Source organism: Candida albicans, chromosome 2 (assembly GCF_000182965.3).
Source record: "Candida albicans SC5314 chromosome 2, complete sequence".
NCBI lineage: Eukaryota > Fungi > Ascomycota > Pichiomycetes > Serinales > Debaryomycetaceae > Candida > Candida albicans.
Window position 1 is genome coordinate 1,530,347 of NC_032090.1, and position 27,801 is coordinate 1,558,147.

The 27,801-nt window shown below is 35.2% G+C and overlaps 15 protein-coding genes across 15 annotated transcripts; 9 read left to right on the top strand and 6 right to left on the bottom strand. All coding sequences in view use genetic code 12, as the record gives it.

Annotated features, from left to right (window-relative positions):
* Positions 1–545: 545 nt before the first annotated feature.
* On the top strand, positions 546–1,706 carry HEM15 (ferrochelatase; the record flags this gene model as incomplete). Its single annotated transcript, XM_708044.1, has 1 exon — positions 546–1,706. The coding sequence occupies one exon, from the start codon at positions 546–548 to the stop codon at positions 1,704–1,706; it is 1,161 nt and encodes a 386-aa protein (XP_713137.1).
* Positions 1,707–1,800: 94 nt separating this feature from the next.
* On the bottom strand, positions 1,801–2,772 carry MED4 (Med4p; the record flags this gene model as incomplete). Its single annotated transcript, XM_708042.2, has 1 exon — positions 1,801–2,772. The coding sequence occupies one exon, from the start codon at positions 2,770–2,772 to the stop codon at positions 1,801–1,803; it is 972 nt and encodes a 323-aa protein (XP_713135.2).
* Positions 2,773–3,023: 251 nt separating this feature from the next.
* Positions 3,024–3,839, top strand: CAALFM_C207510WA (uncharacterized protein; the record flags this gene model as incomplete). The annotated part of the gene is made up of 1 exon (XM_708041.2): positions 3,024–3,839. The coding sequence occupies one exon, from the start codon at positions 3,024–3,026 to the stop codon at positions 3,837–3,839; it is 816 nt and encodes a 271-aa protein (XP_713134.2).
* CAALFM_C207520CA (uncharacterized protein) lies at positions 3,836–5,194 on the bottom strand (the record flags this gene model as incomplete). Its single annotated transcript, XM_708040.2, has 1 exon — positions 3,836–5,194. The coding sequence occupies one exon, from the start codon at positions 5,192–5,194 to the stop codon at positions 3,836–3,838; it is 1,359 nt and encodes a 452-aa protein (XP_713133.2).
* Positions 5,195–5,324: 130 nt separating this feature from the next.
* On the bottom strand, positions 5,325–6,729 carry CAALFM_C207530CA (serine/threonine protein kinase; the record flags this gene model as incomplete). Its single annotated transcript, XM_019475252.1, has 2 exons — positions 5,325–6,047; positions 6,115–6,729. 2 exons carry the CDS (start codon positions 6,727–6,729, stop codon positions 5,325–5,327), a joined length of 1,338 nt encoding a protein of 445 aa, XP_019330797.1.
* Positions 6,730–7,373: 644 nt separating this feature from the next.
* CAALFM_C207540WA (uncharacterized protein) lies at positions 7,374–7,706 on the top strand (the record flags this gene model as incomplete). Its single annotated transcript, XM_708037.1, has 1 exon — positions 7,374–7,706. The coding sequence occupies one exon, from the start codon at positions 7,374–7,376 to the stop codon at positions 7,704–7,706; it is 333 nt and encodes a 110-aa protein (XP_713130.1).
* A 511-nt stretch (positions 7,707–8,217) lies between these two features.
* On the top strand, positions 8,218–8,853 carry CAALFM_C207550WA (uncharacterized protein; the record flags this gene model as incomplete). Its single annotated transcript, XM_708036.1, has 1 exon — positions 8,218–8,853. The coding sequence occupies one exon, from the start codon at positions 8,218–8,220 to the stop codon at positions 8,851–8,853; it is 636 nt and encodes a 211-aa protein (XP_713129.1).
* Positions 8,854–9,397: 544 nt separating this feature from the next.
* On the top strand, positions 9,398–14,323 carry SWR1 (chromatin-remodeling protein; the record flags this gene model as incomplete). Its single annotated transcript, XM_708035.2, has 1 exon — positions 9,398–14,323. The coding sequence occupies one exon, from the start codon at positions 9,398–9,400 to the stop codon at positions 14,321–14,323; it is 4,926 nt and encodes a 1,641-aa protein (XP_713128.2).
* Positions 14,324–15,627: 1,304 nt separating this feature from the next.
* RNR22 (Rnr22p) lies at positions 15,628–16,812 on the top strand (the record flags this gene model as incomplete). Its single annotated transcript, XM_708032.2, has 1 exon — positions 15,628–16,812. One exon carries the CDS (start codon positions 15,628–15,630, stop codon positions 16,810–16,812), a length of 1,185 nt encoding a protein of 394 aa, XP_713125.2.
* Positions 16,813–17,296: 484 nt separating this feature from the next.
* Positions 17,297–18,496, top strand: CAALFM_C207580WA (uncharacterized protein; the record flags this gene model as incomplete). The annotated part of the gene is made up of 1 exon (XM_708031.2): positions 17,297–18,496. One exon carries the CDS (start codon positions 17,297–17,299, stop codon positions 18,494–18,496), a length of 1,200 nt encoding a protein of 399 aa, XP_713124.2.
* A 287-nt stretch (positions 18,497–18,783) lies between these two features.
* Positions 18,784–19,125, top strand: VMA10 (H(+)-transporting V1 sector ATPase subunit G; the record flags this gene model as incomplete). The annotated part of the gene is made up of 1 exon (XM_708030.1): positions 18,784–19,125. One exon carries the CDS (start codon positions 18,784–18,786, stop codon positions 19,123–19,125), a length of 342 nt encoding a protein of 113 aa, XP_713123.1.
* A 328-nt stretch (positions 19,126–19,453) lies between these two features.
* Positions 19,454–21,298, bottom strand: MSC7 (meiotic recombination directing protein; the record flags this gene model as incomplete). The annotated part of the gene is made up of 1 exon (XM_708029.2): positions 19,454–21,298. The coding sequence occupies one exon, from the start codon at positions 21,296–21,298 to the stop codon at positions 19,454–19,456; it is 1,845 nt and encodes a 614-aa protein (XP_713122.2).
* A 455-nt stretch (positions 21,299–21,753) lies between these two features.
* On the bottom strand, positions 21,754–23,913 carry CAALFM_C207610CA (uncharacterized protein; the record flags this gene model as incomplete). The annotated part of the gene is made up of 1 exon (XM_708028.1): positions 21,754–23,913. The coding sequence occupies one exon, from the start codon at positions 23,911–23,913 to the stop codon at positions 21,754–21,756; it is 2,160 nt and encodes a 719-aa protein (XP_713121.1).
* Positions 23,914–24,222: 309 nt separating this feature from the next.
* On the top strand, positions 24,223–26,010 carry CAALFM_C207620WA (uncharacterized protein; the record flags this gene model as incomplete). The annotated part of the gene is made up of 1 exon (XM_708027.2): positions 24,223–26,010. One exon carries the CDS (start codon positions 24,223–24,225, stop codon positions 26,008–26,010), a length of 1,788 nt encoding a protein of 595 aa, XP_713120.2.
* A 98-nt stretch (positions 26,011–26,108) lies between these two features.
* Positions 26,109–26,474, bottom strand: CAALFM_C207630CA (uncharacterized protein; the record flags this gene model as incomplete). Its single annotated transcript, XM_708026.1, has 1 exon — positions 26,109–26,474. One exon carries the CDS (start codon positions 26,472–26,474, stop codon positions 26,109–26,111), a length of 366 nt encoding a protein of 121 aa, XP_713119.1.
* Positions 26,475–27,801: the final 1,327 nt, after the last annotated feature.

A 27,801-nucleotide genomic window follows, 5' to 3' on the forward strand; every position in this document is an offset into this window, starting at 1 on the left:
AAGATCTTCTTTGATTTGGTTTGAATGGGGAATGTTAACGTGAGAAATGTTAAATACGACAATCGCACATTGAGGGTGTCTTGTTTGTTGTGTATAAGGTAGACAGAAAAGAGTAGGATGGACTTTTCTTTGATTCTAGTTGTAATCGAAAGACGTCTCATGAACAATTGGCCTCGCTGCCATTGGTTAATGACTCAGCAATCAAATAACAGGAAGATTTTGGGTAGAAAAAGACATCATTCAACGTCTCTCTACTCTCACTTTTTGTTTTTTTTAGATCTTAATAGTAAAAATTTAAGTTTTTAGTTTTCTTGCTTTGCTTTCTTTTTTTTTTTTCCTGTTTTCGCCACTTATCTTGAAAATCTTTAAATACTTGACACGTTCGTGACTAATAAGTTTACCAGTGATAAACTCTTGACGTGTTATTTTAAAAAAACAAAAGACTTCTAAGATATAAATATCATTCAATTGGAATAAGATTATTTTTGCTAGCAATTTGAATTTTGTATTGAATACTCTGCGCTACGCTACATTTAGTATTATTGATGATGTTTAGAAGTACTTTCAAACCCACTTGCATTGCCAGAAGAGGATTCTTCCGGTTCAATTCCTCCAACAGTTCAAAACCTCCAACCGGGATTGTTTTTATGAATATGGGAGGTCCTTCAAAGGTGGAGGAAACATATGATTTTTTGCTCAGATTATTTTCCGATGGAGATTTGATTCCGTTTGGACGATTCCAAAATATATTGGCCAAATTCATTGCTAAAAGACGTACACCAAAAATTGAAGAGCATTATCGAGAAATTGGTGGCGGTTCACCTATCAGAAAATGGTCAGAATACCAATGTAAAAAAGTCTGTGAGATTTTAGACAAAACGTCACCTGAAACTGCTCCACATAAACCGTATGTTGCATTTAGATACGCCAACCCATTGACTGAAGAAACCTTGAATGACATGAAGAAAGATGGTGTCACCAAAGCTGTGGCTTTTTCTCAATATCCTCAATTCTCCTACTCGACATCTGGCTCTTCCATGAATGAATTGTATCGTCAAACATTGATCCATGATCCCGAAAGAACCATTGATTGGTCGTTTATTGACAGATGGCCGCAACAACCAGGTTTAGTAAAAGCATTTGCCAATAACATCAAAGAAAAGTTGGCTGAATTTCCACCACAAGACAGAGACGACATTGTTATTTTATTTTCTGCTCATTCGTTACCTATGGAAATTGTCAACTTGGGAGATTCGTATCCTGCTGAAGTGGCAGCAACTGTTTATAAAATCATGGAAGAACTCAAATTTTCCAATCCATATCGTTTAGTTTGGCAATCTCAAGTAGGTCCAAAGCCTTGGTTGGGTGGACAAACTTCTAAGATCATTGACAAACTTGAAAAAAGAGACGACATCAAGGGGATTGTTTTAGTGCCTGTTGCTTTCACTTCCGATCATATCGAAACTTTGCATGAATTGGATATTGAGATCTTAGAAGATGCCACAAATCCACACAAGATAAAGCGTGCAGAATCATTGAACGGTAATGAGACATTTATTGAAGGCTTAGCTGATTTGGTTAAATCCCATTTGAAAAGTGGTGAAAAATATTCCAAGCAATTGGAATTGGATTGTATTTTAGGTAGTGAAAGAGCACAAGGAACGTTTAAACATCCTAATGAAATATTTGGAAATAGGAAAAATTAATTGGTGTACATAGTAATATAATCTACAAAATTAATTATAACTACCATTAAAGGAGTAAAGTAATCCATTTTATACCTGCCAATATACAATTTGATCAATCTGAGTATTCGTCGTCAGGATCAAACAAGTCCAAGTTAAGATCCACTGGTTGTTGATTTTGTTCCTCTTTTCTCTTACTTGTGTCATGTTCACTAGCCGCAGGTGGTTTAGATCTTTGTTCATCGTTTGTATTTTCATTCGATATTCTAACATCTTCCATTTCATCGTCGTCATCGTCATCATGATCAACTTTGGATTCAGTCTTCACTTCATTAGAGTTTTCCTTATCTGTCTCTCCCAATTCGTGTCGTATTATTTCTTCTGCTTGTAAAGATGCTTGTGCTAACATTCCGCGTCTCAATGAATCTTCAGCGGGCCATACATAGTTGTTTGGATGTATTTGGAAAGGCATATTGGCGACAGTTGCTGGTGCCTTGGTAAATTTGGCTAATTTAAAAGCATATTTCAAAATATCATCTACATCAACATTGCGATTAACCATTTTATCCGATTTGGGTAATTTTGGTAACTTTTTTAGTTCGTTTCTATAACTCACTAACTCCTTCAATATAAATTTTGAATTCTCTTCTAATATTTTATTTCTGTCTGATAGCTTGTCTACCTCGTAGCTATAGTTTCTATGTTTGTTCAAGTCCTCGATTTGTTGTTTCAAAACATCATTACAAGTTATAATTTGTCCAATTTTCTCTTGTAGTTCATCGTTTTTGAATTGTGACACGGCTTCCGATAATTCGTTGAGTAATCTTTCGTATTCGTTGACTTTTTGAACCATTGGTAATTGCTTAAATGCATCTAAATCCTTTTGTGTTTGTAATCTCAGTTTAACGTTAGCTGCATTTGTAGGCAAATTTTTCAGTGGATTCAATGATGAAGTGACATATAACGCTGCATTAGGTGTAGTTGGATTTGATTTTATATTACCCAATTGATTCAACCGAGTAGAAGATCCAACTCGTGATACCGGGTTTGATTTAAATGGACTATCGGCTTTCTTAAAAGGTAGCATGAAGTTGAATATGATAAGTTTCTTTCTAGTTTTGCTTTAGAAGAATAATATAAATGGTGTTTTCTCTTGAGTTTGGTTTTTGTCTAGATTTTTTGTTTTTTTTTGCTTTCTTCGTGGGAGTTCCGCAGTGTCATTAATCTGAAGTACGATTCGGTATCTTGTCTTTTCCGTCAAATATAAATATACCTCGAACCAACTAGTCACTTCGAAATACGGCAATAACTGCTGCAGTGTGTTTTTTTTTTTTTTGAATGAAAAAAAGGTTAGTTTTGTTTGATGATTCTGATGATAATTCTGAAACTGAATCAGATAAGCTGAAACTCAAATCGAGGAAGAAACAGTTTAAAATTCCAGAATATCCCCAACCACCATCATTTCCTGTCAATGAACAAAATGAAGATTACATGAAGTATCAATTACAAGATGACAAACACGAAGAACCAACGGAGTCTGCCATCGATAAAAAAGATTGTTCACTATTTCTGAACCCAAGCACATCAATTGGTCTCTCAATAATGGAAAGAATGGGGTTTAAAATTGGAAATGCTTTGGGTAATTCCGCCACAGCAATTAAAGAACCAATTGAAGTATCTTTAAAAAGTGGTAGACAAGGTCTAGGGGGTGGGTTCAAACCACTTCAGTATAAGCAAGAAGATGTTGAAAATTTGAAATTAAACCTAGCAAATTCGAACAAACAAAGAATCGAATTAAGAGATTTGAAGAAAATCATGAAATTATGTTTTGAATTAAGTGGTGAATATGATAAATATTTGGAAGGGGAAGATATTACCGAAGTGAATAGTCTTTGGCAACCATATGTAAAAATTTATGTTCTGAAACAGCAGAGTGCAGCTGTGGGTTCAGTAAAAGCAAAGTTTAATGCAGTGGAAACACTACAGCTATTTGAAAGAGAAGTTGAAAATACCGAGCAGACATTATCGGATCTACTAAATTATCTACGGGGAACCCACAACTACTGCTGGTATTGTGGGCTAAAATATAATGACCAAAACGACTTGCTAACAAACTGTCCAGGTAAAACTCGTGATATACATTTAACTATTTAATATAATGCATCATTCAACAACTTTTCTCTATATCTTTTATTATTCAAATAAAATTCATCAATTTGACTTGTAGTAAGCACATCACTACCATCAAGACGTTGTGGAAGTTTTTTAATCTCGTCACTACTTAGTTTATCAAATCGTAAATAAGGATAGTTAGGGTGATGATAAATAGCTGGTGATTTTTTAGCTTTTTCGTAAATTTCACCTGCTACATTGGGTAAGTAGTTTACACTGGCACCGGAAACTTGAACACAACTACCCCAGGTTATTTGTAACCTGCAATCGTTGATCATAAAGCCATACATGTTTAGCAAAGCACTTTCTGCAGCTGATCGTGAATAAAATTTGATATACCCAGTTTGGTAGTCCTTAGAAACACGACAATACACTAAATCCCCAAACCCTATGAAATGTTGTTCAAGTTCGCTCTCAGTGATGCGTCCAGACAATCCACCAATTGTAAAGCTTGTATTATTTGGATCAGTAAATTGATTTAGAGCTGGTTGCAGCTGTGGTACAGGAACTCTGTGGTGATCTAGTTTTGTGACTGGCTTAAAACTTGTATCCACATGAGACCCTGCTGCTAAACCAACTCTGATAGCTTTGGATCCAATATTATAGCCCTGCATTTCCTTTAGTGCCCTGTTCATAATATCGGGTGAATGAAATTTAACAAACCCGAACCCTTTACTTTTTCTAGTTGAAGAATCAGTGATAACCTTAGCTTGTTTGATTTGGTTGGGATACTTCATGTTGAACTTGTTATATAATGCGGCGTCAGATACTTCAGGAGCTAAATCCCCGATAAAAATAGAATATTCATTGGACAGGTTTGTACTGCGATCATGACTTCCCGTTGAGTTTCTGCCAGAATAGTTTAGCTTGAAAACTCTGTTTGAGTCTGGTACTTTTTGCCCGTTTCTCTGTATGGCTAAATCAATGGATTCTTGGTCTCTGAAAGTCACAAAGCAATAGCTAGGCTTCAGAGGTTGTAGTCGATCTCTCATGATCTTGACATGATGAGGTTTTGATACCAATTTTGTCCACAAGTTGTCAATTGATTCTTCTGTCCATTGGGGATCCAAATCACCCATCCACATCTGAAAATCGTTGTTCCTCAAGGGTGTACTATGTTGCTGATAAACATTCTGTCTAGCTTTATATGATGATGTTGCTGGTGTCTGTCTTTGTCTGTAACTTGTATGAGATGTCTGTTGATAGCCATTGTTAAATCTCCCACGACTGCTTCCACCACGATTATTTCCGCCGCCGCTGCCACCTCCTCTTGAACGAGACGGGTAGCCAGAGGAGTATCCTCTAGGTCTGTACCCAGAATTTTGATATGTAGACATGTGTAAATATATAAATGTACTAGTGAGTATAGATGATTTAGGTGGTTGTTAAATTTTTCCAAACTTTCTTTTTTTTTGGTTTGATATTTTTTTTTCGCCTTAGGTTCTTCTCTTACTATGCGGTGGTGGTTTAATTCAATGGTGGTGGGAGGCTTGATTGTCTGTCTCCAACAACTGAATAATACTTTTTCTCTAATTTTTTTCTTTGCAATTTGATCCAATTATGATCAAAGCAATCGTTGATATCCATTCTAGATGTAACTTCAACGCGGAGTAATTTCTTGATATACGATTTACTTGATAGACTAATTTTACTAAATTGTGGTTTTGCAAAATTTAGCTGGCCTAGACGTGACGCCTTGAGTATTTTATCTTTACTCTCAGAATAGAAAGGCGAAACACCGGATAGCAATATATGTGTAATTACACCCAATGACCACGTATCACATTTGAAGTCGTATGATTGCACTGCTTTATTTCCAGATTTGTCAGCCTTGAATACTTCAGGTGCACTGTACTCTAGAGTTCCCACACATGTGTTGGTTCTGTTGTTGTACCCAAGATGTTTTGCAATTCCAAAATCACATAAATAGATTTTTGATCCGGGAATAGGTAGCTCAAGCAATATATTGTCTAGTTTAAGATCCCGGTGGACAATTTTTAGTTTTTTATGTAGAAAATGTAGTGCTTTCATTATTTGGAAAACAATAAAAATGGCTTCCCTTTCAGGAATCACTTTCAAATAATCATCTTTTACTAGATAGGAAAATAAATCACCACCACATATCAAGTCTTGGAAAAGAAAGATCTTTGAATTTCTTGTAATAGTATCATATATTCGGATAATATTAGGCTTTTTCCTTTTTGGTTAGTATATTTGACATTCGATACAAAAGATGCATTAAAGCGTGTATACTAACATGGTTAATTTTGCTTAACAAATAAGACTCTTGTGTGGGTTTACTATTATTTGAAAAATATCCCGACTGATTATTCTGAGTGATTTTTACTGCAAATAGTTTTGGGTTATTGGGTTTTTTTGCGACATATACTGCACCAAAGGAGCCACAGCCAATCATTTTGTTAGAGATTTCCCAATCTTCCATTGGTTGGTCTAGTTCTGTTTGAGAGCTCACTTCGGTTTGCAAACATTTATATGTTATATGTGCAGCTGTTTTCATTTCAATTGTATCTCTATTTTCCAAAATGCCAGTGAGTCCAAACAGCATGTCTGCTTCGTTATGTTTGATGCCATTTCTTGACTTGTCAAATATATAAGTAATAAGGTTTGAGTCACTATCAAACTGAATTGCCCAGATTATACAATGCTCCATTGAAACAGTTGGATTGATAAGTTGTACTTTACATTTTGGAGATCTTCCTATGGTAAGGACTTGTTGTCTTAGTAAAGGAACAACGATTACATTCCCACTTATACTAGGCCGTGCATATTTTTCTTGGTCTTTGTTTAATTTGCTAAGAAGTACTTGCGTATTATCAATTAGAATAATTTGTAATATCCCAATCACGTCCATTGTTAGGTGGGAGAAACAATCTAAAAAGAAAAAGATGATTTGAAATAATCTGGATATTTCGTTGTTTTTATATATTTTTTCTTTTTGCAGCCCTAGTAGATTGATTTGTACTGGAAAATTTTAATGATCTTTCATGATTACATTTTTGAACAAATCCTTGCTATTAATAACTATTATATTGTCGATTCTTTATTATATCTGTTTAGTACAAATTTGTTTTCTTTCTCCAATCCTTGCATTGCCCATTTACATTCGCTATCAGCCAAATTTTTTGAAATACAATTTTATCGAAAAATAGCAAAAATCTTAAATAGAAAAACATTGAGTGCAAAATGCATACTAAACCAGAATTACAAAACCCATTCAATCACATTTATACCTTTCACAAGAAGTCATAGACCCCTTTCTATTTGACCAACACAGCTATATCTTAATGGGATGGTCTTTTTTTGGCAACCACTCATAGTCGTGCGAGCTTCTCAAAAGCACTCTATTATGTTTTGTAGATTTTTTTTTGATTTTCTCGCTTCATATTAGTTTTGTATATTGTTTAGATTCTATGAGAGAAAAAGTAAAGTTTCAATAAATTGAAACAACTCAAAACTGACATTAAACCAGACATACATTCATAACAACACTACACAATGTTTGCAAGATCACTGAGAAACTACGGTAGAATTATTTTTAGAAGGTTTCAACACTCAAGTCATGCACCAGCTAGTGAATCTGTTCCATTTTCCAACAAATTTGGTTTTGATTTAAGCCCACCACCAATTCACGAATACTGGAATATCCACAACTCCACCATACTCTTTGCATTCGTTCCAGTTTTTCTTGGAATTGCATACTTTGCTAAATATGTTGGTAAGACAGTGGACGCAAATGCTGCCTACTTAGGCTACGCTGACTCCGAAGCATCACCAGTCAGCAAAATCCCATTTGGGCAATCTCAAGCAGCACCTGCCAAAGAAGAGTAGATTATGAATTATGACAATTCTGTGTTTTACAAGTAAGAAAAGACCATATCTATTTATGCGAGACAAGTGTTTGATGGTGGGAGAGTGGAGTTTGCAGTTTATTGATAAGTTATAAGTATTCACAAATAATTAAGCTTACTATTTGGAAAATAGGTTTGTACATTATAGTAACATCAATTTCATTTATTACGTAGAAGTAATTAACAATGGATCAATATACATACATGTTTATATTTATTTCAAACAGTAACAATGTATGACATTTTTAGACTGACTTTGTCAATGCAAGTGCTCCATAAGCTAGACTCATCTGGCTATTGGGGTTGTTCGATGTCAGACACATTGATAGTTGACGCAAAATACACGACCTGAATAATTTTTTTCTCACTTGATTTTATTGGTTGATTGTATTCTGAAGAAGAGAACAAATATTTTAAAGAGTGCTAAAACAAAACGAAACTATTGATATTTTATTTATATTGTTGCTTAACTTGTGCACACCCACAGAAACATGATATCAAGAATTGGCCTCAGAACACCAGCAAAGGCGTTGTCACTCAGTTCCAGAGGAGTTGCCGGCTATACATCAAGGATCGCATTAACAAGGAGTTATGCTACTCAAAAAGCTACAATCTATGATCAAAGTACTGGTCAAACAATCGAGTTGGCTGACCCAGAACACCCTGAATTAGCAGATTTCAAAAACCCACCATTTGTATTGAAGCAATACTTAGATCCATATGCCAAATACGACGATCCACAGAATAGAAGAAACAAGAATGACCCAATGCACATTGATGAAGACATGTTGGATTTGTGGTCACCAGATTACTATGACCATGTATCTGATAGCACTGCTTTGAAACATAATGCCATCTTTTTTGGTTTGATATTTGGGATTTCAGCTGTAATTGCCTACTTCCAATTAAACCCAGAAAAACCAGCCATGATCAGATCATTCCCATACAATGGTTTAGCAGATGCATTAGGAGCTACCTCAGAAGAGACTGCACCATTTTATCAAAACAAACCAGATTTGACTGCCGAAAAGGAATGTGGCATTTTACCCGCTGATAATGATATCACCAATAATCAAGCTGCCTACGAAAAAGAGAACTCAGAATTCATAAAATCTGGTACTGCTTAGATATTCTAGCTATTCTAGGTGTGTTCTATGGGATTTTGAGAAATATATTTCAGGATTGAAATTGTGAAATTATTGTTGAAACTAGTTTACCTATTGAGAAGACAGTAATTCAAACAATGTTTTACTTTTCTTTTTGTACGGACTTCATTATTATTTGTAAACTATTAGCATATACTTATATATTCTTTCAATCGAAACTTGAAATAAAAAAGAGCGTTCATTTCTAGCACAATAGATTAAGCTAAATAAGACAGTTCATTGTAGGAATTGTTTACACTGTAATTTTCTGCAGGAAAAGTATCCGTATAATAATTTTGAAACTGACGTGTGTGCGCCAACATCCACCAGATTAAAAATTCGGCTTATTTTCAATTTTTTTTCTCTCTCTCTCTCTCTCTTTTATTTTTTTTTATCCACTCTTTAATCCATTTCGGTTTATTTATTTTTTTTTTTTTTCGATTTATTTAATTACAATTTCGGAAATTAAATCTCATCTTGCAGATCCAGCAAACACATCAAGCATATTCTCACAAGAAAACCAGAAATGCCAGAGAATGGAAGACTAAGGAGGACACTGGCAAGGTTGACTCAGAATGGAACTTCAACCTCCTCCTCTACGATTTATCAGAATGGGAAACGAACCAGCCAGCATGCACAAGAAACATCAACAGCATCAAATAAAAAAAGAAAAGTTTCAACTCAATCAAAGGAAGATAAATTATCAGATATTATCGTTGATTTTAATTTGGCAGTTAATGAATTGTACCAACTAAAGGAATACAAATCTATTATAAGCTGGGACCCTATAGAAAATTCAAGTGCAAATGATAGGGGCATTAAGGCAGAGTTTGAAGAATTTGTGAAAAACAATGATTACAGACTTGTTTGGGATAAAGAAATTGAAAATAATTCCAATATAGACAGTTTGCCACTAAGGTTTCAAAAGAAAAAGTTAGCGGAACAGAACAAATTATTAGATGACAAATTTCTGATTCGACAGAATGTGCTAGCGAGCAGTAAAATGTTAGAAGAATCTTTAGTTAACAAAACGAGAGATGAAGTAAAGATAGAGAGTACTTTTAAAGCCATTCAATCACAGGAAAAAGCAGGATCTAAATTGAAAACGCCATCTCAAACATCGAACGCAAAAACAAACATACGGAAAAGCGGGTCAACGACACCTAAAAGGGGAAACGAGAACGGGTCTCGAAAACAAGCTCTTGAAGATCAAGACGAGATTATCGAACTAAGTGATGACAGCAGTGTGGTAGAAATAGAGAGTGATTTATCTGATGCGGAAACACATTATCGCATAAAGTGCATTAAAAAAACAGTTCCACCTCCATTAGTAACACATCCCTCTCATATACCGCAATGGAGACCAGAAAATTTGGAAGACGGCAATAGATCGACAGGCAGGTTAATTCAGTTAAAAGATCTGTCCAGTAGTAGTAAAATTATCAATTTCGATCCAACACCACTAGAAATAATACAATTAAAAGACGAAGTTATTGCTGCACCAAAACTCACTGAAAAATTACAAAATTTTCTTAACAATGATTTTAAGACTCCCATTATCGACGAATCGAATGTTCCAGATTACAATTTCACTAGAGATGAGTATAATACAATCATGTCTCAACAAGAGAAATTATTACGAAAGTTATATCACAAGGTCAATATTGAAAATAGCCTTGAATTGAATGGTGACAAGATAGAGCGGCGCAAAGTTATTCTCCCTCAATCGAATATAAAACTTACAGATCCTTTCAGAAATACCTTCTCAGTCAAACCCAAATTGCATGGTGCTGCAAATAACGCCACCCATCAAGATTATTTGCTAGCTCAAGGTATGGCATTTTCCAAGGTTCATCAACAAATGAGGAAACAACACCACTTACGAACCAGAAAGATTGCCGCAATGATAGATCAGCATTTTAAAAAGAAGAAAGGAGAGAAGGAAAGACTAGCTAAAGAAAGAGAGCAGAATCTCAAAAAAATGAGTCGATTGACAATGCAAGCCGTGAAGAAAAGATGGAATCAGGCACAGAAAGTGTATCAAATTATACAAAATGAGAAAGAGGAGGAGTTGAAGAAGATCAAAGGTAGACAACATTTGAGTGAAATGCTAGAACACTCCACTCAGTTATTGGAAGCTCAACTTACTTCTTCGAGAGAGCCCACAGTTGAAGCCGAAAGTGATGACAATAGCACGACCTTTGACGACAATACCAATGATTCTGACAATTTCCTGTCATCAGAAGAAGAGGAAAACGAAGAAGACAACACACAACAGCAAATAAACGGAAATAAAAAGTATGATGTAAATGGAAAAAGTAACGATGAGAACGATATGAGTTTATCGGTTGAAGAATTAAGAAAGAAGTATGCAGATTTAGAGACTTCAGTAGAACCGTTATCGTCTAACGTGACTTCTGACAAGGAAAGAGAATCTGAAACTTCAAGTGAGGATGCTGAACTGAGTGATGACGATGATACAGATGTTACAAGAGGTCTTGCGTCGTTGTACCAGAATGATGAAGTTGCGGACTTTGCCACTACAACTTTTGAGTATAGTGCAGAGGAGAAAAAGCTTATTGAAGATCTTAACCAAGAAAGTGATTCGAGAATGAATTCATTATTAGACTCAGACTCTGTTAGCTCCATTTCGGATAGTGAGTCACTGGAAGAAAGTTCATCTGATACTGAGATGGATCAGCTGAATGTTTCAGAGCCTCCTCGTCTGTCGGAAACTGGGAGCAATACTGGACTTGCAAGTTTATTTACCAATGGCACAATTGTGCTGGATGAAGAAGATGACGCTTCAATTTCCAGCAATTTTGAAAATGAGAGTGATGAAAGTATGAACCTGTCTGATAGAGAGCTTGAAGTCAATGGGAACGGTAAGATAGATAAAATTGCATCTACTGATGAAGATGACAGCAATGTTGAAATTGTGAATGGGTCAAAAGTTAAAGATGTACCTATCCCACTGCTCTTACGGGGTACATTAAGACCGTACCAAAAACAAGGTTTAAATTGGTTGGCTAGTTTATATAATAACAACACTAATGGAATTCTTGCCGATGAGATGGGGTTGGGTAAGACTATACAAACAATATCGTTATTGGCATATTTAGCTTGCGAACATCATAAATGGGGCCCACATTTGATCATAGTTCCTACTTCTGTTATGTTGAATTGGGAAATGGAGTTCAAAAAGTTTGCTCCTGGATTTAAAGTGTTGACTTATTATGGTTCTCCCCAACAAAGAGCCCAAAAAAGAAAAGGATGGAACAAGCCAGATGCTTTCCACGTGTGCATCACATCCTATCAATTGGTGGTTCAAGATCAGCAATCATTTAAAAGAAGACGGTGGACATACATGATATTAGATGAGGCTCACAATATTAAAAACTTTAGGTCTACGCGATGGAGAGCATTGTTGAATTTTAATACTGAAAATAGATTACTTTTAACTGGTACGCCGTTGCAAAACAATTTAATGGAATTGTGGTCGTTGCTTTATTTTTTAATGCCATCATCTAAAGTGAACCAAGCAATGCCAGAAGGGTTTGCCAATTTGGACGATTTTCAGCAATGGTTTGGAAAGCCAGTGGATAGGATATTAGAGCAGACATCAGCGGGGAACTCTGATTTGATCGATGAAAATGAACGAACTACACAGAAAATGGATGAAGAGACTAGAAATACAGTGGCCAGATTGCACCAGGTTTTGCGTCCTTATTTACTTCGTAGATTGAAGAAAGACGTGGAAAAACAAATGCCTGGAAAATATGAGCATATAGTGTACTGTCGATTGTCGAAGAGACAAAGATTCCTTTATGATGATTTCATGTCACGCGCAAAAACTAAGGAAACGTTGGCGTCGGGTAATTTCTTATCCATTATCAACTGTTTAATGCAATTGAGAAAAGTTTGTAACCATCCCGATTTATTTGAAGTTAGACCAATTGTTACATCTTTCGCCATGCCAAGATCAATTCCCTCATATTACCAGAGTACCAATGAATTGGTGAAGAGACAGTTCAACAAGGATGAAAAAGTTTCGTTTCAAGCTTTGAATCTTGATGTTACTGGATGTGAAAATATGAATTATTTTGTATGTCAATCGACTGGAAAATTGATGACCACAGAACCATTTCAGGATCAAATAAATAAACTAAAAATTTTGCTTGTCGAATTTGAGAATTCAGATCCTATCAATTATGTTAGTTATTATCAACGGCTTCGAAGAGAAGAACAGGCAGAAATAAAGGAGAAACTAGAGCACGTTGTGTACTTGAACAATTTGAGGTGTGGAAGAAAACCAATATATGGGGAGTCGTTACTAAGACTACTTACAGTTAATGCACATGATTTCAGTGATGAGCCATACAACAAATATTGTTTGACATTATCTGGCAGAGTGGACAAAATGAACGATACTATTGAGAAATACTCAATCATTACACCTGCGGCCGTTGCTTTAGATATGAAAGACCAACTAATTCCAATATCCACCAAGCAAAGAATTTTACATGAAGTTGCCGAAAACAAAATTGACAATCCTTTCCATAAGGCACAAGTTAAGCTATCAATTGCTTTCCCTGACAAGACATTATTGCAATATGATTGTGGGAAATTGCAAAAATTGGCTACGTTGTTGCAAGAATTGACCTCACAGGGCCACCGAGCTTTGATTTTCACACAAATGACAAAGGTATTGGATATTTTGGAGCAGTTTCTCAATATTCACGGGTATAGATACATGAGATTAGATGGTGCAACCAAGATTGAGGACCGTCAGCTATTGACTGAAAAATTCAATCGAGATCCAAAAATCCCAGTATTCATCTTATCTACAAGATCGGGTGGGTTGGGGATCAATTTAACTGGTGCAGATACCGTGATTTTTTATGACTCTGATTGGAATCCGGCAATGGACAAGCAATGTCAAGATCGTTGTCATAGAATTGGTCAAGTTCGAGATGTTCACATTTATAGATTTGTTTCTGAATACACCATTGAGTCCAATATTATCAAGAAGGCGAACCAGAAAAGACAGTTGGATAACGTTGTTATTCAAGAGGGAGAGTTTACTACAGATTACTTTGGTAAGTTCTCGGTTCGTGATTTGGTCAGTGATAGCAATATTGGGAAGGAAATAACAGATAGAACTATTGATTTTTCAGGCGATGCCAAGATGGGTAACGTATTAGCTCAGGCTGAAGACGAAGAGGATAGAGTCGCTGCTGGAGCTGCATTAAAAGAGGTTGCCATTGACGACGATGATTTCAAAGAAGAGACTAGATCAGCTACTACAGGAGCCACTCCTGCTCCAACAGAAACTAATGCATTAAGTACAACGGATGGCGACGCTGCATTTATTGATGTGGATTATGAGGATGGCATTGGTCACATTGATGAGTATATGTTACGGTTTATTTCGGATGGATATTATTTATAGTTACTCCTTGTATTACATATTAAGCAAATGGCCCTTTCTTTTATAAAAATCTTTTGCGTATCGTTGGTACTAGTACAGACATCAAGGATAAGTCTTCGCAATACCTTGTAGAAGTAGTTGAAATGTGTGTGTGGTTTCCCAAGCATGCTTTCAAATACTGTGTTTATTTCTTTACACAAGGAACCAACTTGGTCTAGACGATGAGAATGAAACGGATACCATATCGTATAGTGGATGTTGCTATTTTCGGATATAGTTATCCAATCCAGTGCCCAAATTTCATTCAAAACACTCATTAGTCAAGAGTTCAGTTCGCAATAGATGCAGATATCATTTCACAACCCAATCTGTGATTGTTCTCCATTCAGTAATCTAGAAACGTCATGACCTACCAAATATAGCACTGAAGCTCACCTTTTGTACAAGTCTGTGATATTAGATATCTAATTTGTTCCGTAATGGACCATCACTCTATCGATGTAAACACCAAATCCCCCAATTCTAACTGATTTACTTCTGTCATACATGTATCCCTTTTGTCTTTTGTGTTGCAGAACTCAGTAATCTAAAAAATCAAAAATCTTCCCATCACTTGTTTCTTTATCGAAAGGAGTTATATAATATAGCCCCAGCCTTATAATTGCTGCATAGTTTTTCTATATCCGTTATCGATCGCAAACACCACCTGACTTTGGTTAATTTGATCCGCAATAGAGAAAAAGAAAAAAGGAATTGAACAACACCAGACTTGATTTTGCGCTGCTTACTTAATTACACAAAGCTAAAAATTGAACGATTGGATCTTGTTTTCTCTTTACAACTAAACTCACCTGATGATGGATGAATTTCTCCCAATAATTTATATTCCATCGCATTGTTTTCAATTTGGAGAACAAAAGCAATGGAATATGGGAAGCACGCGTCAGCATATTCTTTTACTCATTGTCTTTAGAGGTGATTACTAATACCATACGGTCGCAATGCTTCACATAGATAAATATTCCACAGAGAGAGGATAAATCTCATGGCAAGACGCGCCGGTTTGCAGCAATAATGGAAACAACAACAAAACAAAGCACCGCCTGTTACTCCATTCTTGGCTGCTCCTCGGTATGATTTATGTTTAATTTCTAAAACTTTAACTATATATACGATCTAAAGAATTTTCTTTCTATATTGTCTTTCATTTTTTCGATGTTTTTTTTTTCAAAATTTAGACATATAAATAAAGCGCAAAAATTCCACTTAACTAAGTTTTTAAAACCAGTACTTTACAAACACTAAAAAAAGATATACCATTAACAATGTCAAAAAATACAGATAACAACAAACCATCACCTAAAAAAGTAACTGAGAAAAGCACTCCAATTGTAACGAAACCAGAGTCAGATAAGACTGTCGAAAAAGCTTCCGACGACAGCGAAATCGATCTTCCTGAGGTGTATAAAAGACACAAAGAGTTTTTAGCCAAACATGTGGTTAACAGACACAAGTTAAAACAAGAAGAGTCCAACGAGCCATTGCTTACACCAGACAAGACGCGTCATACCATATATCCGATAAAGTATCCCGAGTTATGGCAGTTCTATAAAAAGTCGTTAGCCTCATTCTGGACTGCTGAAGAGCTTGACTTGAGTAAAGATTTGGATGATTGGAATAATAAGATGAACGAAAACGAAAGATTCTTTATCTCTCGAGTTTTGGCATTCTTTGCTGCATCGGATGGTATTGTTAATGAGAACTTGGTGGAAAATTTCTGTGCAGAAGTGCAAATACCCGAGGCTAAACTGGTTTACAAGTTTCAGATCATGATGGAAAACATTCATTCAGAGACTTATTCGTTGTTAATAGAAACATATTTCAAAGACCCCGAAGAAGCAGACTTTTTGTTTAATGCTATTGACAATATCCCATTTATAAGAAAAAAAGCCGATTGGGCAATCAGATGGATCCAGAGCGAGGATGCTTTGTATGCTGAGAGATTGGTTGCATTTGCTGCTGTTGAAGGTATATTTTTCAGTGGCTCGTTTGCAGCAATTTTCTGGTTAAAGAAACGGGGTTTGATGCCGGGGTTGACATTTTCCAATGAATTAATTTGTCGAGACGAAGGGATTCACACAGATTATGCCTGTTTATTATTTTCATATTTAAAAAATAAACCTTCTTCAGAAATAATTGAGAAAATCATCACCGAGGCTGTTGATATCGAGAAAGAATATTTCAGCGATGCGCTTCCAGTATCCTTATTGGGAATGAATTGTGACTTGATGTGCCAGTATGTTGAATTTGTTGCTGATAGATTACTAGTAGCTTTTGGAAATAAAAAGTACTACAATGTTACCAACCCATTTGATTTTATGGAAAATATTTCCTTGGCTGGTAAAACTAATTTCTTTGAAAAGAGAGTCTCTGATTATCAAAAGGCTGGTGTGATGGAAAAAGTGGAAAATAAGAATGAGAAAACTGGATTGTTTGATCAAGATTTCTAATAAACAATGGTGAACATGATTTCTTTTTTATATTAGTTGATTGTTGTATTGGTTTCTATTGTTAAATACTTGGGTTGATGCCATCAGACGCTTTGGTGGATTTCTTTTTTAGGCAATTTGAGTCGGACTTTGAAAACGGGCTTTTTTTTCCCCTTTTATTTTTTATTATTATTTGCCTTACAGCCGCTTATACAAGTGTAAGACTTTAATAGCTTTTTCACATTTTCTTTATTGACGGGAATCAGTACCCTTATCATCCTTATTCGTTATTTTAGTTTACTTTGCAATATAATGTAAGTACTTTTCGATTACTCTTTTTTTTTTTGACTCATCCTTAAATCTGTTAGCCTATAAATATCAGTCTGTATGATCTATTAAATTTTTATATAAAACCCACCAAAAAAAGAAAACTTAAAGTTCAAAAAACCCCACAATTCAAACACCAATCAAGCCACCACTCACTTCCCTTATAATAACTCTTCCCATGGTACCGAGTTTTGGAAAAAGGGTACTTTTGTTCTTAAACGTTGAACTTATCGAAGAGTTCCATCCCGTTTTCTTTGTTTCCTTTTTAGGAACAGGCATCACAGGAAACATACTCTACGGGTTTCCATATCCAGCACAATGGTTAAAAGTCCTTGGTATAATTATGTTCTGTCTAACGGTGTTACTATTTGTGCTAGTGACAACCTGTTTAGTTGTTTCTTGGGTTTACTATCCGCTGAGGATATACCGATATCACATAGATCCAACACTATCTATATATTTTGCAGTATACTCTATGGGGTATAACACAATCATAAATGGAATACACTTGATCACCCATGGAAAATACCCTATTTTTTTATGGACACTCTGGTGGATTGGAGTTGCTGTTGCTTTGTATAATGCCATCTTTATTTTCTTCATATCATTTTTATCAAAACTAAATAAGCATAACCTTGATGCAATTAGTGGGGTAGCTTTGATGCCGGTTGTGTGCCCAAGTGTAGTTTCGTCGTCGGGGCACTTGATAGCCGTGAACTTACCCAACTCTAATTTGAAAAAGATTACAGAGATCACATGTTTGATGTTGTTGTTTGTTTCATTGGTTTGCTTCCATGGAGTGGGGGCCTTATATATGGCCAGACTAATTCTTAGGAAAATACCAGCAACTGATCATATCTTTTCACAATTTCTACCTGTTGGTTTTACGGGTCAATGTAGCTACAGTATAATGCTATTTGGCTCTAATATGCTTACTTTCATTCCAGATAAAACGTTAGGACAGATGTTTTTCGTGTCATCAGCACTTCTTTCCGGTTGTTTACTAGCGGGTGGCTATGTATACTTATTCCTCGCAATTGCATCAGTCTTGTCAAAAATACGGCCATTTGCCAGACATCCAAATCCAAAATATACTAGTAGTAAATTAGGATTGATTATATGGAACAAAGGGTTTTGGGTTATGACATTCCCTATAGGTACAATGTCATTGGCAAATTTTGAGATTTCAAAAGGGGTAGATGGTCAATACCAGTTGGAATTCTTCAAGGTAATGAGTGCCATTTTCGGAGTTTGTTTATTTATGATCTGTCTAGCGAATCTTGTCGGATTGTCCTGGTGTATTGTGCAAAAGATCAGACAAGAATATCTCCAGTACAAAGTAGACACATCAATTGTAGAAGTTGAAAGTAAAGTATAGGTATTTATTGATAGTTATTTTTATAGGGGGGCTATAGGATGTTCAGGTAAGAAGAATGCATTGCAACATGCTTATTATTTAGGACACAAGATTGAATGATAGAAAACTATACATATTTGATCAATATACACGACTAATATATTTACATTTGACACGACCCAATTTCTATTTTTCCAACATTGTCGCACCGAAACTCTCAAAATGTTCACTGATAAAGCTTAACACACCAACACTCTCAATCAGAAGTGCTTAACAAGTGCAATCCCCGTCCCCAATTATTATCCATAATGTCATCTGGTATCCAATCATTATTGAAAACCGAAAAAGAAGCTGCAGAAATTGTTAATGAAGCTAGAAAATATAGAACCACACGTTTGAAGTCTGCAAAACAAGATGCTCAAGCTGAAATTGATAACTATAAAAAGCAAAAGGAAGAAGAATTAAAAAATTTTGAAAAAGAACACGAAGGGTTAAATGAAAAGATCGATAAAGAAGCTGATGCTGAAGTTGAAAAGGAATTGACCAGTATCAAATCCACTTTTGAAAAGAAAAAGAGTGCAGTTGTTAAATTGTTAGTTGACGCTACTGTCAAGCCAACACCAACTTTACACATAAATGCATCTCAATAAATGCCAGGCAAACAAGACGATCTCCAACAATTACAATAAATGTATTTAAATGGTTACAATTATAGTTATGTTTAGAAAAAAAAAATAATTGATAGTAATTCATAGTCATAATTCTGTTTGATTGAATTGTATTTTTTTTTTTCAAAAGAAAAACGTATTATTCACTCTTATACTGAGCAACTCGACAAGGTATATAACATTCCTGTCTCTCGTCAACTAAAAGTATAATTGAAAATCTAAATAATGCTAACTCTATTCATGTCACTGACGTATTTACTATGCACACCTTTCCATCGAAAAGAACGTCAATAAGAATGAATGAAAAATTTTAAGATCCCCCTGTAGCCAAATTCTTTAAAGCTTTGACTTTGTTCCACAATCTGCCATCATAACCTGCTATATTCAAGCTTTTCACAAAATTCCATGCCTTTTTATCATTCTCTATTGGGTAATCTATTGGAGGTGGTATGCTTGTGGCAACTCCAAACAATCTCAACAAAGGTTTGTCCATTATCACAGACTTGGCATTACACAACCCAGTAAGTCCTTCTTCTCCACCAAATTTTCCATAACCCGATTGCTTGATACCACCAAATGGCAACTGCGCAACGTAAAAAGTCGCAAAATCGTTGATGGCAACATTGCCACTTTGCAATTGATCTGCGATTTGATTGACCTGGTTAAAATTGCTTCCGAAAATAGAGTTACCAAGTCCAAACTCGGTTCCGTTGGCAATGTTCACTGCATCTTCAGCGTCATTGGCCCTAATCATTGTCAACACAGGACCAAAAACTTCCTCTTGGAAAATCTTCATTGTAGGATCAACATCGACTAACAATGTTGGCTCAAAATAGTGACCCTGTGGATAATTGGGATGTTGGTATTGCTTACCGCCATGGATTAACCTAGCACCTTTGCTAACGGCATCTTCAATTAGACCTTCTAATTGAGCAAATCTATTATCAGATATCATGGCACCCATGTCTATTTCATCCAATTGGTCAATATCCGATCCAACTCTAAATGACTTGATTCTCTCCGTGAAAATCTCCACCAATTGTTCATACACTTTCGGTAAGCAAATAACCCTTTCGACACCAATACAGTTTTGACCAGCACTTTGGAAAGTTCCTCGCAAGATCACAGACGACAAGGATTGCACATCCTTTACATCATCTAAAACAATCAATGCATCTTTACCACCCAATTCTACAACACAAGGTGTTAATTGTTTCGCAGCTTGACTCACCACATGATGAGCCACATTTTTGGATCCAATGAAAGTGATATGAGACAATCCTGGATGTGAAACAAAATATTCTGCATCATTGGGGAAACAACAGCACAATTGCACCAAGTTTTCATCAATGGCCAACTCTTGTAAACACTTTCTAACAAATTTAATAAACCACTGTGATGACCATACAACGTTCTCCGAACATTTCACAATAATAGCGTTGCCAGTGAATAAAGATGCAATTACTGGGCCCATTAGGTTATGGAATGGGTAGTTCCACGACACAATTGAAGTCACCACACCCATTGGTTCATATCTCACTTCAGCATTTTTCATCATCCCAATCAAGAAATTGGCAGGGCCGGGTCTTTGGGATGGTCGCAATACCTTCTCACCATGCAGAATTATCCAGTTTAACTTTTCTAATGTCACCATAATTTCACCCATCGACGCATCTAGCTTCGTCTTACCGGAGTCTCGACATGCTACTCGGGCTATGTTCTCTTGGTTTTCCAAAATAAAACTAGCCATTGTCTTCAACAATTTTCTTCGCAAGCTGAAAGAAGAGTTTGCCCATTTTTTCTGCGCCTTTGATGCATTGTTTATCATCTCGTCCATGTCTTCTCGTGTTGTACAATTGAATACTCCCAAATATTGGCCTGTGGCAGGACAATAGCTTTGAATCTTATCTGGTTCATTGGGAATACTGATCAGTGGAGGGTATAATCTTTTACCTTTCCAATGTGGCCTGGCTTCTTCTGGTATTGGTAAGGTGATCTTTACGGGTGCTTCTATTTTGTTGTAGTTGTTAGGCTGAGCAGTGATGTACTTGTTGTAAACATAATATAACACTGGAACAATGACTCCAATAAAAAATGTAGTAGATATCTGATACTGCCATTGCCATTGTCGAAACTCAAGATCAATTGCTATCATGACTGCAAAAATCCAAAGCTGAAAATGTTTATTTTTAGTTTGCTTGTTTGTTTTTTAGTTTATTAACTTTGTAGTGAAAATAATAACTATACAAATATTATAAAGTTTTCGGAATATTTAATTTTTTTTATTTCTCTCTTTCTTACCTTTGCGTTTCGTGCTCGTTAATATTTTTTTTTTCCTGAGTACCCACTGCTATTGATGTATATACGATCGGAAAACAATTCTGTATGTATTTGTGTTTTTCAAACAAGGCTTTACTAAATATTGTTCTCAAAAAACTCTTAAGTTTTGAAAGTCTATAATAATATCTTTAAGTTCTGTTTATTTCTGTTCTATAAAAGTTTACAGGTGTCATAATTGGTTGTCACAATGTTTCTTGGTAATATCTATTTGTTCTTCTTGCTCATCTCAGCGCAACAATTCGATCAAAAACAATTCAACACATATGCAGCCTAATCTTGCTGGTTTTCGGCCTCTTCTACATTCTGTAATTCAAGTCCTCTAATTATTTCATCAAAATTGCCCTCATCAGCTGTTCTGCTCTGAATAATACTTCCCAACAAGTTTTGATCAACATAGTCTAATAGATGATCAACAATACTCTCATCTTTTTTCAGTAAACCCATTAGAACAGTCTGCTCCTCGTCTTGCTTTGGAGGTAATATGTCATACTCAAATATATCATTTCTGGACCAAAGCTGTTGTGGCAATTTTGCCATAATTTTATTTTCACCAGACAAAATAGCAAATCTAAGTAAATTAAATGGTGCATTATTTGATTCCTTTTTGTTATCTTTGAAACCAAAAGATCCCAAAATTGAAGAAAAAACACCATTATTCGAGTTCTGCAATTTCCAATCTGAAAACAATTTCTCTAATTCATCATGCAAAAATTGTCTATGGGACTGATCATTCCACATAATCGTACATCTGACCAAGTAAGTTTCAGTAGCAATTTCCACCTCAGTATCTATTTTAAATGAACCTTCACTGAGTGATAGATCATTAGATAACCCTATTTGCTTATAGAGTTTGTATGCCGTGTATGGATGCGCTTCAAAAGCCTTCTTCAATGCCCCTCTAGCTTTTTCCTCTTGATTTAGTTTCAAATGAGCTAAAACAGTAGAAAAGGCAATACCAGGTGTATACCATCTTGTATAGGTGGTCACCAAAGGCGATTCTGCAAATTGGACCATGTACTTCCACTCTTCACTCATCAATGCATAAAAGTCAATAAAATATCTCACACCCAACGGATCTTCGGCGGGACTTAAACTTAGCAAAAGTTTGCAGTATGCTAATGCAGTGTAGAATGTTGATCTTTCACCTAGTGCAGTGATGTACCTAAACAAACACAAGTAGAATTGACGATTCATAAACCGCTCATACGGTAACCTTGCCAATCCATTTGAGGCTTGGTACAACAACTCGTGGAACCCCTTATGGAGTGATCGGTCAAATGCAAAAAGTGCTCTTTCGACCAATGCATTACTTGCTGACTTGTTATCACCTTGTCTTAACAACACCATAGCAACTTGTAATAACGTTTCCACGTGGTATGGGTATTGTTGCAATTGCTGCATTAATGACTCTGGGTCTGGAGACATTACCACACTAGCATAAAATCTAGTATTTGCAACACGCTCTTTGATATTGTTAATTTTCGAGAATTGGAAATACTTCACGCCCAAATTTACTTCTTTGTTTATTTTTAATTGGAGCTCTTCTAAATCTGCCGTGTCCTCTTTATAATCTAAAAAATTAACATAATCATCTGGTTTAATCTCCTCCATATTTAAGGGCTTCAAGGTTGTTGGTAGCCAATCATCTTTAATTTTGGAGAAGATCAATTTTCTTGTTGTGCCGGGAATACCTCGACGGTCCTTTCCACCCCACCCACGAGTTAGTTTAGCCAATCTCTTGAATTGTTGTAACATTTCTGGAGACATACCCATTGATGTTGTTGAGTTGGCATCTTCGATGGTATTCATCGATAAATTTCCGAACAAATTCTTATACTCATTATCTTGGTCCAAACTACCTACAGACTTAATTGACAATAAAGACAAAGATTTTTTCAAACGATTTGTAGTAAATGCCTTAAAATTGGAGTCGAAGTCAGGAGTAGGGGTAGTTATTTCATCTAATTCTTCCTCAAAATCGTACACGTTAATTAAAGTTTTTTGGTTCGTTACTGACACGGTTGTTGTTTGATCATCTTTTATTCTCATTTGTTCTAATATCTTATCAAATTCGTCATCACCATATTCATCCACTATTTTGTTTTGTTGTTTCTTCTTATTAGTTGTTGCCTTCTTCTGTTGTTGCTTCTTTTTATTGTTCTTATTCTTCGGTGGTTCATTAGGCTGCTTGGGTGTTGATCGAGTTTGCTCTGTTGACTCATCCTCTTCATTGTCATTATCAGAGTTTTCCTCGTCATCTGTTTCATTGTCGCCGTCATTTAATAATGCAAATGCGTTTGCTTTTGGCTTAGAAATTGGACTATCATCAAAATCAGATTCGTCATTACCATTTCTTTCAGGTTCTGGGGATATAGACAACTCATTTTCCAATTTCTGTCTTTCCAACCTCCGCAATGCTCTCGAACTCATTGTTGTGAAATTTTAAAGCAATAAAATGTAATTATCCGATGGTTTTGTAATTGTCAGTATATGAATAAATTGATGTCTAGATTTTTTTTTTTGTCCGTTGATTTGAATAGTGGCGAGTAAATCTTTAGAGTTTTGTTTTTTAATAGTGTACCAGTTCACTATTTTTTTTTCTTCTTTTTATTTTTCATTTGTTTTGAGAACATTTTTGGTTGCAAATTTTTATTTAGTTTACAGAGCTGCACAAATTATCCATATCTAATTGTGACAGCAAATCTGGAACAACTACCAAGAGTGTTGAATATAATCTACATGATGTACAATACTATTAGTCATCCATACCTACAACAGGGACAAGACATTTACAATTCCTGTAATCAGCTGTCGGTATCCGATGTGACAACAGCCAGAGATTCAACCAGTCCTAATTTCAAAACCCTACCGCCAATAAATTTGAAGCAATCTACTACACATATACCTGTTAAAATTAGTTTCCCATCAAATACGATTTCTCCAAACATTCCAGATTCTCAAATTACAAATACACTGGCAACAATAACTGATATAGTATCTCCTCAACCGTTCTTTTCTTATTCGCCACAAGACCAAACTAGAATTGCCATACAGAAAAATCTAAAGCTAGCAATTGAAGAAATAAAAAGAACTGAATCACAATACCTATCTAACTTGAAAACTTTAAAACGAGATTATTTTGAGAAATTGATAGAAGACATACATTTGGATGTGCCTGTTCCAATTAAAATTGTATACAATATTCTAGCTGAATTAATACAATATCACGATAAAATGACAAAACTATTTGAAAGAGTAGATGATACAAACATTTTTAAACAATGTGAAGGGTACTGCTCAATAATAGCAGAAAACGGAATCAATCTTTTTTGGTATAAATGGTATTGCTCGCAGCACCAAATAATACAAGACCTGTATCATGAATTTTCTCAACAAAGCGACAGGTACGGGTCAAAATCACAGTCGAATTGGAGACAATTTGTTTTTAAAATTTGGTTTACTGGCTGGCAGAATTTTTTTGAGAGCCAGCAGGGTGTGGGGTTAAAAAAGGATTTTTCATTAATGTCTCTTCTACAACGACCAATTGATAGAATAACAAAATATCGACTATTTGTTGAGACAATTTGCAAAAACTGTATCAAATTAGGTCATAGTACAGCTAATATTCAAAACAGTTTTGAAAAAATTTGCAATCAATTAAATCAAATTAATCGAAACACAGAAGATAGAAACATACATAAAGAGTTATTCGAGTTGATAGACTTCAGTACAATTAGATATCATGAAATGCAAATTGATTTCCAGTTTTTTGGTATCCCGTATCTTGTTGGTACTTGTTGGGCTGTTTATGTTGAAAACAAAGTCCCCCGAGGTCATAATTTACCCATTTTATTGTTCAAGAGCCACTTGATATTAATTGAGTACTGTCATTACTCTAAACGGAAAAAATTCGAGCTCAAATTCGTTGTTCCAGTTATCAAGTGTCATCTAGATTTGGAATCAACAACTTCTTCCTACGGTCTCCATACAACTTACCCTCATTGTATTAAAGTACTGTTTGAGATAGGTCTTTGTCACTATGAACTACTACTTTGTTGGCTTACCAAGACTGATTATGACATCTGGTGTGAGGAATTAACAGTAATAGTTTGTTTTGTAAATGGAAATGATGTATTACAGAAACAGCCAACCACTGAAGCAACCCAATATTTGTATAAATTACCCACTAACTTGTCTCCCTACGATATCAACACAACATCCGAATCATTCACGATGCGACAAGGTAACTGTTATTTTAAACAATGCTTACTAATAAAAATTGTAATTGATAAGGTTCTAATGAAATTGTTGCATACAGAGAGTTCCAATAGCATTCATACGTCTGTAAATAACAACCATGAAGACAAGGGATATAAAATTGTATTTGAAAATAAACAATTATCGACAAACGAGAGGTTTTTCAGAGCATCCATAAGCAAAGGCTTACACATATACTTGATTCAAGAGTCAGAAGCTAAATTTATAGACTTTTTTCTCAGTTGGCAAATCAAGAACCAATTGAAATAAATTTGAATCTTAACACTAGTTTTTATTTATGAAAATGAAGTATGTAAAAGTATGAATCACCTTCCATTAAGAAAATTAAAGCATCAAACTGAAACAACTTAATTAGCAGCGTCACCATTACCTATGCTATCATTGTGGGATCCACCAATTTCACCGATTGATCCTGTTTTAGATTTGTCTTCACCCTTTTCAAGAATTATCTTGATAACTTGATCTGCGTTTGAGGTTTTAAATTCATTCTCTAAATCCAGTTTAGCAGCTTCATCTAAAATACCTTCAGCACCACGTTGTCTATTGATAAACACTTTGAAAATCGAAACCAAATCAATTATAGGAATGGTAGATGACCCTTTGGTACTAAATTCCTTTTTATATTTGGCTAACAAATCGGCATCATCGATGAAAATGACAAAATCGTTTTCAGCACCTTTGTAGAATAATTTATGTGGAGAAGTTTTAGCCATTGTGTTGTGTGTTTTTTTGTTTCCTTGTTTGATAGTTTATACTTTGTAATTGATTTGAATATTGATTTAAGAAGTTATGAAATATGAAATAGGGAGGAGAAATGAAACGGAATTTATACCCATACGACAATACGGGGTGTGTCCAAGAAATAAATAAATTAATAGCAATTATTCAAATTTTCTTCAGGGTGGAGTGACAAGCAAACGATCTCAAGCAATAAAATGCTAACAATTAAGTCAATAATAATAACACATAATAAATTATATAGCAAACTTAAAAAAAAAAGAAATATAGTGGGGGCTTTTTAAGGTATTGTTACATCATTAAGTATTGTTTGATTATTGATGTACTATAAAACACAATTTTTACTGGAACCATCTTAGTAGAAGTGCCAATTGCTTTGCAACTTTTGCATCTCAAAGACCAAAAGTTTACGCCGGATGATTGCTTTGTTCTTTGTGTGCCAGTAAGTGAGTGTGACAGTAAATGTGTGACGTAACAGTTGAAAAATTTGGTTGCTTGTGTTCCAGAAAAAAAAAACCAAACATAGCAATCACCAAAAACCAGCCACAATAGAAAAAGATCTTGAATAATGCGAAGTGATTACATTTCAGTAAGTACCACTACAATAGCTGTATTGGATCCGAAATTGATATTTTGACACGGTACAGAGAACTGCTGTTAGATCTAGAATCTAAAAAGCTACCAACTCTTGGGTGGACTTTACAAAAATTCAACTTTTTAGCAATTATCATGATTACCCCCTTTTTTCTTGTCTTTCCTCCCCTCTCTTACTAATCGTGGTCGTTTGTAGAGACAAACAATTTCTACAACAGAGCGCCTTTAAATGGTTATTCTTCTTGATTGTGAGCAGACCCCAATACTGTAGAGATTGCACTAAAATATTCGTTTTTGAGTCTAACTGTACTTTTAAACTCCGTGCATAAGTTAAAGAGAAGATCTATGGAGACTCATATTTTCCAAACTAAGTGTTCCTGTTGGGTTATTAAACTAATCATTACTAGTTCAAGATCAACAATTATCAGTTCAAAAGTGACTAAACCATTAATTCAAAGCCTATCTTTTTTTTTTTCCTTATTCTTATTTTAATTTAGGTCACGTTATTTCGTGTTAATTCAAATAGCTTATTATTTTTCCCGTCCGTTCCTGTTCTTGCACACATTTCTGCTTCTATGCGCAGCTTAACTACAATGGTCCTTAATTAATAATTGGCTTTCCAACCCTGTTGTCATATAATCAACACTTATCTTAGTATTTGTATTTGAGAAATTTTTTTTTTAGAATCATCACTTTCTTTTTCTAGTT